General features: G+C 39.8%; 1 protein-coding gene across 1 annotated transcript; it reads left to right on the forward strand.

The window, feature by feature from the left end:
* Positions 1 to 1,908: 1,908 nt before the first annotated feature.
* Positions 1,909 to 10,324, forward strand: acp6 (acid phosphatase 6, lysophosphatidic). Its single transcript, XM_023415881.2, has 11 exons — positions 1,909 to 2,064; positions 3,060 to 3,285; positions 3,382 to 3,510; positions 6,681 to 6,811; positions 6,970 to 7,049; positions 7,140 to 7,227; positions 7,412 to 7,544; positions 8,228 to 8,328; positions 8,484 to 8,576; positions 8,671 to 8,836; positions 8,928 to 10,324. The coding sequence occupies exons 2-11, from the start codon at positions 3,067 to 3,069 to the stop codon at positions 9,060 to 9,062; spliced, it is 1,275 nt and encodes a 424-aa protein (XP_023271649.1). The 5' UTR covers positions 1,909 to 2,064; positions 3,060 to 3,066; the 3' UTR covers positions 9,063 to 10,324.
* Positions 10,325 to 10,585: the final 261 nt, after the last annotated feature.

Genomic DNA, 10,585 nt, shown 5'->3' on the forward strand with positions numbered 1-10,585 from the left:
TCACATGACCGAAGAAATATTAAGATCATTTACTTCATCGAAAGTGAATCTAAAAATTATTTAAATCTAATTAGCTAAATCTACTGCAATATCAAAAGTAAAACCACTCAGTATGCAGAGAGACATTTCAGAGTGTAGTATGGATGAATAAAAGGCTGAGAGAGGCAGATGCTGTTTGCTTGTTTCTTTACTTACTTTACTACTTTACTGTTTGTAGCAGAGGCATACATACCAGTGCACAGGCAGTAACAGCTGAATATTATGGTGGTTTCTTTAAAGAAAGAATAACAGATATACAGCTGAATAAAGTACAACAAATATATATGCATACATTAGTTTACCTATATGCTCAATTACCAACACACCATGAACAACAATGCAAGAAATAATCAAATGGCTATAATTACATTTCTTCTCCCAGATCACTCATTACACAGGTTTCTCTGTTACATTATCAATGTATAAAGTTGCTGGTAATGTTTGGATAACACTTCCTGCTATCTATAATTTGTGTTAAATCCTTCAGCTGAAGACTCGCAGGATGGTTGTATTTTGAAACTACCGGCAAGTTACATCCGGTCACGGAGTTGGCGTAACTTCAACATTAGTATAGATATCTGGCTTCACACTAACCACTTCGTACCTTAACCCAATTACAAACACAGTTAACACTACTAACAACAGGTTATACCTGTATGAACACGGTTTAAACTCGATATGACACATTTGGATCGGACGAGCCGAGACAGGTGAAAAGAGGGTGTAACCTCGCCGGCATGAGCCTCGCGCTCATTAGCATAGCGATCACATAAGGAGCAAATAAACTCCGATCTCTTCTCATGGACTAACAAACGTTATCCACAGCTTCATCAACATAAAGAAATTCAAACCGAATAATGCAGTAAATAATACTCACTCTTTCAATAACACACAAATATAAAATATTATTAACGGTTACTAATTACTGATTTGCTGCGTGATGTCACTTACAATAAAATGATCACGTGAGTTCGCTCACGCTATAACATTACCAGCATTAAATAACCAGGTAGTCAGCATATCAGACTCTGAACAGCAATTAACACTCTAACCTATAACTTTGGGGCCTTTTCTATAGTAGTATTATATATCATATTAGTGGATAATTATTATTAATGCATTAAAGTGAGAAACATTTTAATTCAATTACATTAGACTCAACTATATTGTCGTTACTCAAAGTTAAGTACCAGCACAATGAAATTGAGTGATGTTGCAGCTCTTCAAGTAGGAGCTATTTCTCACTACTTTATAATCTGATGGTACATCAATGCGTAATAAGGTTTAAGCATATCATGACATTTGGATATAAATTGAAATCTGTATGTAACTATGATGAGATAATGAGTTATTCATCATTGATTATTTAGTAGATTATGATTTTGGTTCACCACTGAATTTATCATTTGTAAGAAAGTGCCAAAAATAGAATTAAAAAAAATAGCAGTCACTAGTTCCAGGAGGGTAAAGTAACGCCTTCAGACTACTTATCTAAACAGTCCCAAAACAATAAGATATTTAGATAAAGATGCAAATCCTCACATTTAAAAAGCTGCAACCAAAAACTCTTAGGTATTTCGAAAGAATAAATCACCCAAATGAAGAAGTGGTTATCCAAATAATTGTCCACCAGTTTTCTATAAGTCTGATTAATCAGCTCTAATACCTCGTGGTCGGTCACGGTCACTAGGGGCACGTCGATATGCAGATACACGTACGTCGTGTAGAGGTCAGCAGCATTGTTTTGATACATCTCCTCCACCGAAAATCCTATAAACGAAGGAGGAGGACAAGGAAACCCAAGCGTTTAATAAAGAATTCGGGAAATGTAGTTTTGTCTTTATCGGTCTCACGTTCACGTCTATTGCAGAGTTGCATCTGTTGCCCTACAGTTCCCGACATGTCTGTCGGTTTTAACCGGTTGTAAAAGCTGCCGATTGAGAAGTGAATTCATTATTTAACTGAACACGGTGTTTTCCATCGAGAGCATCAGAAGAACTTCATTTTATTTGCCGTTGCGAAAAAGTAAGTAGTACTTACACCTGTCACTAAAGCGAGCTTCTCTGCTATGGTGCAGTTAGTCCGTTTTATTATTGACACGAAGGTTAAACTTCACGTTATCATGTTGTGTTGCGGCTAGCCAGTTTTGAAAGAGTGAGCCGAGTAGTGTTGTTTTTACGTGCTTTCTGTTAGCAATGAGTTTGTGTTTGAGAGAGTTTGTTGGTAAACTCCATCCGCTGTGTGAACAGGGCCTAGTCCCAATCTCGTAGTGTTTAGCAGTTTGGTGGCACAGCTAGGTTTTTATGAAACTAATATATTTAAAGAATGAGGAAACGAGAGCCACAGATAGGTGACACATTAAAGGAAAAAAATAGTAAATGAGTGATAAAACATTAACAAGGGGTCATGAATTGTTTGATGTGAAAATGTTATGATCCACAAGGCATATTTTGGAAGTAAAGTCATTGATATTGATATTATCTCAAATGGGGGGACCTTGTCTTTTGGAAGATTGACTAGTTTATTTTATATTGTGAGAATGAGGACATAAAATCACACAAAACTACGAAGAAGTCCAAGACCCACTTCCATTGTGGTCCTTGATGTAAAGATGCAACCAGATATTTTGACAATATCATCATTTTATTGATGTTTTGGGTGTTTGATTTGGATGTTTGAGTGCTTTTTTCTCCAAATTAAACATCCAAAACATCAAACACAAACACTTTAGAGACTTTACTGTTGGGAAGGACAAAACAAGCCATTTGATACGGAATTGATAATTGAAGCAATCGATAATTGCAGTCTGTTACTACATGACACAGAGGAAGCTTGAGTGGATGTGTCACAAAACTGTTGGGCAAAAGTGAGGCCGACAGGGCCTTTCATAACACCACCAGCAAAGTTATTAATTCTGTTAGTATTGCTGACATTATTATGTACGTCTTCCTTTTAATATTAACACTGAGGCTTGTTTAATTAATTCAGACACACTACGAGAATCTGTTTTTTGTTCACAGTACAGCCATGAAGAGTCTTTGGACCAAAGCAGGTGTTTTAGGTTCAGTGTCCATAGCTTTTGGCTCTATGCTGTGGTCACAGAAAAAGACAAGTTCAGACGAGGTTGCTCCGAGCTGCACCCCTGCTGACAGAAATCTCAGTTCTCCCTACAAACTAAAGCTGGTCCAAGTCCTGTTCCGACATGGTGCTCGAACCCCGCTAAAGTCGATACCTGACGTGATGGAGGTAAAACTCATTTTGTGCTTGTGTCTTTTAAAAGCAGTGCCACATAATATCTGTAAATAACAACTGTGTAACAATTCCTTGTTTGTCTCATCTAAGGTCCAGTGGGTGCCAACGCTCTTGGAGCCTCCAGCACACACCCACATCAACTATGTAGTGACAGATCTACATGGTGGCCCCAGACCCACAGCTCCTGTAGAAGACAGCTATCGGAGAAACATACTGACCGTGAGTAGGTGTGTTTTGTATTGTTGAATTAAATCAGACGGCAAAAGCAATGATGGAACAGATTCAGGTGCAGAAACTTGTGTAGCTGCTTCCTGGTAAGAGGCTTTGTGGGAAGGTATTCAGACCTCCTCTGTTTTTTCACATTTTGTTATGTTGCAGCCTTATGCCAAAACAATAACAACAACAAAAATTTCACTCATCAATCTACACTGAATACTCCATAATGAGAAAGGGAAAACAGAATTTTAGAAATGTTTGCAATTTATTAAAAAGGAAGAACTGAAATATCACATAAGTATTCAGACCCTTTGCTGTGACACTAAGTTTAGCTCAGGTGCCTCCCACTTTTCTTGATCTTCTTTGAGATGTTTCTACACCTTGATTTGAGTCCACCTATGGTCAATTTAACTGATTAAATATGATTTGGAAAGGCACAGTATTTTTTTAAACATAAGACTGTACATAAAGTGTGAAAAATATTTAGGGGTTTGAATACTTTCTGAATGCATGTAAACAAACAAAAAAAACTTAATTTTGATGCTTTATTGCGGGGTGGGCAAACATTTTGGCTCACACTGGCTGTAGAGGGGGGAAATGAACTAACATACATTGCATGAATGTGAAATCTGTTTACCAAAAAGTAATGAAAATAAACTCACCCCTGAGTTCTTGATTTAATGGAAACAGTGTTGTTTTCTTGACTCTTTTCAAAGTCTTGTCCGTGCAGGTTGTCCTCTTCCAGCGTCGCCAGTGTCGGGAAAGGAGCGAATCATTTTGTTCATCACTTGCCTTGAGAACAAAGTCAATTTGGCTTTTAAAGCTTTCACGTTCAAATGCAGTTCACGCACAAATACATCCTTCCCTTGTAGCTTCACGTTCAACTCGTTCAGGTGTGTCAAAAATGTCCACAGCACACGCAAAATCGTAAAAGCTAGTCTGCATCGTTCAACTCAGGAAAATCTCCCTTCTGGAGGTCCCACACTCACTGACGCACTTTCCTCAAACTTAGCCAGCGGACATTAGTGTTAAAGTAAGTCATGGTGGACAGCATCTGTTTCTTCAAGGAATTGACGATGATTAAGTCCCGGTATGAAGTTCACAAGTTTTACGACTGGCTTCACTACATGGCCAAGCTGCATCACTGTCCTTGCACTGGGCTTCCTGGTGGATAATACAATGTAGGAAAATTACCTCCAATTCAGGGTTCTCTAATTTCACCTTCTCCTGGATTGTTTTCAGCAGTTTGACATTTTTTCTTGTTAAATTTTGAGATCCATCTGTGGTGACAATTTACCAGTTTACACCAAGGTAGCTTCAGCCTCTCAATGCAACCAGACACCGATCCTCTCGTATTGCCTTTCATGGACTCCATGGATAAAAACTCCTGCGTGATTTCAAAATTGTCATTAATTCATCTGGAAAAAAAAATAGGAGCTGTGCGGGGTCCTTTATGTCACTGCTTTCATCCAGAGCTGACGAATTAAATTTAAAAGGACTCCGTTTTCTTTTCTTTTTTTAACCCACAAACCAAGTCTTTGTCAATTTACTCTATTCGGCGAGTCACGTGATAAGCTTGTTTCCTCTGGACACGGAGCACGTGCTGTCTTCACCATACATTCCTTCAGAGAAAGGCTTGCTCGCTTTACTAACTTATATGCCAGCAGATAACTTGCCTTTGTGTTGGACTCCTGAATTGTAGACTGTCGGGTAAAAACATCTTTGCTGAGCCTGTAAAGCGGCTGCTAACCTCGAAGCTGTACTCGCCCTTTCTTGGGGTGACAAATTGCTAGCATCGTTAGCACGCTTGGTGGAAAAGTGTATACTGATATTGTTTTCGTTGAATACCGCAGCGATTTCTCGACAAAACAGACGTATGGCCTTTGATCAGACTTCAGTATAAAAATATTTTGCCGTCCAACCTTTCTTAAAAACCCGGCACTCGCTGTCGACTTTGCTCATTTTGCCGGTGATTGCTCTGTGCTCAATGCAACAGCAGAAGTGAAGGTCAGGTCTGGTGAAGAGATGAGTGACTCTTGGCCTCTTCATTAGAAAGGGTCAGTTGTATTTGCAGCATGCCATCTAGTGGAACCACAAGGTCACGCCTTGCAGGGAAAAATAGTGAAATGAATACCACTCGATGAAATTAGTTATAGTATTAATTTAAATGCCCGACGGGCCGAAGTCTGCCCACCCCTGCTTTATTGTGTTCCAGTGGAGATTTAAATGTGAAATGAAACATCTGCAAATTGATAAAATGGCAACCTGTAACCTCCTTGGTGGAGGTAATTATGACAAGCCAGTAGGTGTTTGTCAAAGCAGACATTTAGACACATAGCCGGAAAAGCACAGCTGTAATGAGTAACATAACGATTCTATTTCATTTAGGTGTGCCTGCGCCAGATCCCTCACATTGTGCAATCTGGCATAGTTTACTTGGACACTCACTGGGACCACAGAGTCATCAATAATGTTAGTTACCTTTGCCAAGGAGGTTTATTTGTCAACAGGATTATACAAAAAGTGCTGAACCGAGTGGCACCGAACTTGGCCAGAGAAGAATCCATTAAATTTGGGGGCAGATCTGCATCATTTACTATGAATTAGATTTTTTTTTTTTTCCCCTGAAGTCTGGTTTGATATCAGCATGGCAGAGGTCTGTGCTCTCTGAGCGCCCTTTTCTCGCTATGACAAGTTAATATCTGCTGTGAAAAATGCCAGGAAGAAGTGAGTTTAGATGAATAGATTCAAAAGATGTGAAGCACCCCATGGCTTCACGCCCATATTAATTCATTGACTCTATTCGCTTTCCCCCTCTAGTGGCCACTAAGATTCATTACAAAGATGACATACGGCACTAAACCGGGTTCATTTATTCACCTTCTCTCTGTGATACTGCTGAACTGTGTGTGGAGCTTCCCAGTGAGATATTGTGTCCCATTTGTCAGACACCGTGTCCATGGGAATCTTAGTTTCCTGTGCTGAGTTAGCTGCTTTGCTAAGGAGGTTTAACTGCACCAGATTCAGCTTTGTAAACTAAATCCTACAGTCTGGACTCCTGCCATGCTTGTACCACATTCACTTTGAATCCCTGCATGCAATCACAGATGTGTGTCTGTTAGGCCAAGGCACACCTGAGAGTAAAACTTAATCCTGTTTGTCACGTTTGGCAGGGTGGCACGTTCCCCGGCCAGCTGACCACAGTGGGCATGCAGCAGCTGTATGAGCTGGGCAAGAGGCTAAGGAGGAGATACGTAGAGGAGATTCCCTTCCTCAACCCCACCTTTAGCCCAGCTGAGGTCTAGTAAGTGTCGCACATCATGATGGGTAGCAACGAACACTATTCGGTACTCTGGTTTTGATACATTGGATTTATGAGTGCAGGGAAAAAAGATATCAGCCTAAATGCTTTCCCACTTTTAAGTTGGCTGCCTTCCATGACCTCTTTTTTTCCATTTTTAGTGTGCGCTCCACTAACATTGTGAGGACCATTGAATCTGCTAAGTGCCTGATAGCAGGGCTCTTCCAGCAAAAACAAAAAGGTAGGGTAGAAACCCATATGTGTATGATGTTATTTATTCTATTCTAGTTCTCATCTCATCTGTTTGTGTAATTTTCTGTTCTACCTGTAGAAATTGTGCATATATTAACAACGGAGGCAGAATCTGAAATCCTGTATCCTAACTATCATGGATGCAAGCTGCTCAAAATCCTTGGCAGGTACGTAGAGTAAATTTTCATACCTGGAACACAGTCAGGCCCGGACCATCCTATGCATTCGCTACCCAAAACTGGAATCTTGAATAATGTGTTGTGCAAAATTATAAGCAGAGTTGAGATGCCTCTGACAGGTTGTCGTGGTCTATCTGTGTTTCGTGGCTGACACGGTGTGTGTTCTGTGCAGCCACCGCTGGGCAGAGTCGTCCACTCTGCCAGACATTGCAGCAGACCTGCAGAGAATCCAGGACGCGTTGGGCATCGCTGCTCACCAGCACGTCGACTTCATCCTCATTAGGGACGACATGGTTGCCAGAGAGGTGACACTGCCACGTCATGATTCATATGACTTTTATTAGGTCTCACCACTAGCTATCAGAATATGTATGATTATTATTAAGACTTAGCTCTACCTGAGGCAGCACAACCTAGCAAGCTTATGTAAGATGAAACTCCATAACAGACTTCACAAAGTTTCTAGAGATTTTACTAAGTTTTGTATTTACTCGTGCCGTAATTGAGGATATCTTAAAACAGTCAGTGAGAGAAATTCATGAATGAGGAGGGTAATACCAGAGGGTCATCTTTCTATATGTTCAAATAACCATCTTAGAAATGTCCACAAGATCTGAAACAAGACACGAGGGGAGTCTTTATTGAGTCTTGTGGAATTGAGCAATGTTTTGTTTTTTTTTCCCACCATTTCCTTTCTCCTCACTAGCCAAACTTATTTAAATTCACAGACAGATTAAAGCACCACATTTCACATTATAGCCATCATCCACTTAAATAAAAAATAAAGCTACTTGAAAATTTTAAATGGTTTAGACGCTTCAATATTGACACTGTTTACTAGACAGCCTTTTGGAAAATAATTATGATGAAGGGGAAAATGGCAAATATGTCATAATGTGATGACAACGCTGGAAAAGAGTGAGCAGAAACTTCACTTCAGCACTTCACAGCTGATACTGACTGCGTCTTGTTTCCGCACATTAAACAGACACACGGCCTGCCCTGCCCACCAGTGCTGGACACCTGGAGGAATAAAGTAGAAAAGAGAGCTGTTGACATGATCTGCCATATCTATGAACCCAGCAAGAGGTAAGATTAAACAAAGTCAGCAGAGGGCAGAGTGTTGGGAAATGGTAGATTCAGGGTTTAACAATAACCCTCTATCAGTGTCAATAAGGAGAATTTACTAGTTATGTATCAAGTTCAACAGGCCACCTGTAATTCTTTTGCTGTGCTTCTGGCAGGGAGAACTTGCAGCTGTCTGTGGGACCACTCCTGCACATATTGTTAGCCAACATTGATGAGAAACTACAGGACACATCATCAGAGTCAAAAAGGTTGGACAGCTTAGGATGAGCACACCCATTCTTAAACATACTCGATTGTATTTGGTCTTTAAATGGTCCGCTGTTAAAATCCTCTCTCAAACAGGAAGTTGTTTTTGTACTCTGCACATGACACCTCTTTGATTCCCTGTCTGATGGCACTGGGGATTTTTGATATGAGATGGCCACCGTATGCAGCTGATATCACTCTGGAGCTGCATCAACACCAGCAGACCAACGAAGCCTTCGTCAAAGTGTCATACATAGGCCAGGTAGGGGGCGAGAATGTGTCTATATTTACTTGATAAGCTGTTGCCATATTTTTTTCTTTGTGGTTAATTCTAAATGTTTGTCTTTCTGCAGGATCAACTTATTCCAGGTTGTAGTGGAGTCTACTGCCCCCTGCAGGAGTTTAAACAGGCCCTCTCAGGATACACACTGAGCTCTGAACTCTATCATTCACTTTGTAACAACACAGAGGGTTTGACAGAGCCCTGAACCCTCAACAGACCTTCACATCCGAACACAGTGCTACCTGTGACAATTCACTCTCGACACTCACTCATCATGTTTTTTTTAACGTCCAGTTTTCACTCCATCCAGTCACCACCGTCATTATACCTCACTGTCAGACCACACTGGAGGAAAGTCCCAGATTGCAGCCTCTTTTGGAGATCTTTTAGTTCACATCAGACTTTTCATTGCATGATTCTTCATCACCATGTAGCCATTGCAGTCAAACGTTCCAGCTATAGCTAAATTAATTTAATGGTAATGGCACATTAACAAGTGCATGTGCATAATGATTTTGCTATTCAGTGTATGCCTGATATCAGATGTGCATAGGTTTCCTTTGGGTGCGCCTTTTTTGTTTAGTGATGAAGGGTGGTGTTACTCTGTTTCTCTTATTGTCAACAAATCTAAAAAGACTAAAACCAGAAATGTTTGTCGATCTCTTATTATCTTCAGAAATCTTTAAGAACTAATCAAAAAATACATAGTTTAATTGTAAAAAGTAATTTCCTAAAATGACTGGACTAGTTTTCACAAACACTACTTGAATGTCGGGAAGAGTAAATTTTGCCCATGCTCACTGTAATGAAGGGACATGTCACCCATTGAAGTTGTGTGGTTTCTGCATGTTATAATAGTTTTTAGACAACAATAGTCGTGGATGACACAGAGGGATAAACTAAATCATGCTTTGCCAGCATAGGCAATACTTGTTAGTAGAATAAACATTGTTGGTTTTGTTTTTGGATTTGTTGTCAAGAAAAATACAGAATATTATCATCCTTTGTCATCAAAGTTTAATCTTACACTGAACTATATGGACAATGTGGCATCATAACAGCCTGTATATAATTGCTGGTGCAATTCAGTCATTTCATTCCTCAGGGGAATACTAAGCGTTTCATATACTGTATCTGATGTTTATTAACAAAGGGGTGCAGAAAGTGGATTGTACATTAGTGTTTAGATAGAAGTCTTAATAACCATGTAGAACCTGCAGGAAGGGAATTATGATGCAACTGTACATTTAAGAGTGTTTTTAGATCGGCTTCTTGTGGGGATTTGATGATAGTTTCAGACCACAGTATAATGTATGCATGAATACATGCCCATTACATAGACCTGAGTTTTTACTGTGTTACAATAACACGTATTATACCTCATCAGCGGATTTTCCCATGACCTAATCCCTAAAATATTACATTTGGTTTGGATTGATGAGGCATAAATAAATAAATTGATGAACATTGTCTCTTTTATTGGCTCGTCACGTCAGGGGCTCTGTAATATTCCTACCAGCAAAGTAAATCGTTTAGTGGAGTTCAAATGCATCTACGTGCTTGCATCTATTTTGAAAGTGTGGTGTCCTCTGAAAATAGCTCTCACTTAAGTGCCTCCTGATAAAATGTCAACTTGGCAATGCTGCATCTTAGTATGACTTGTTCTAGCTGAATGTTGGTAAGCTGGTCTGACGTGTATAATGACAAAGACATCACCTAGTCCGCATA

The sequence above is a fragment of the Seriola lalandi genome, unplaced genomic scaffold (assembly GCF_002814215.2).
Source record: "Seriola lalandi dorsalis isolate HSWRI2012SDOR001 ecotype SW California unplaced genomic scaffold, Sedor1 jcf7180002054559, whole genome shotgun sequence".
NCBI lineage: Eukaryota > Metazoa > Chordata > Actinopteri > Carangiformes > Carangidae > Seriola > Seriola lalandi.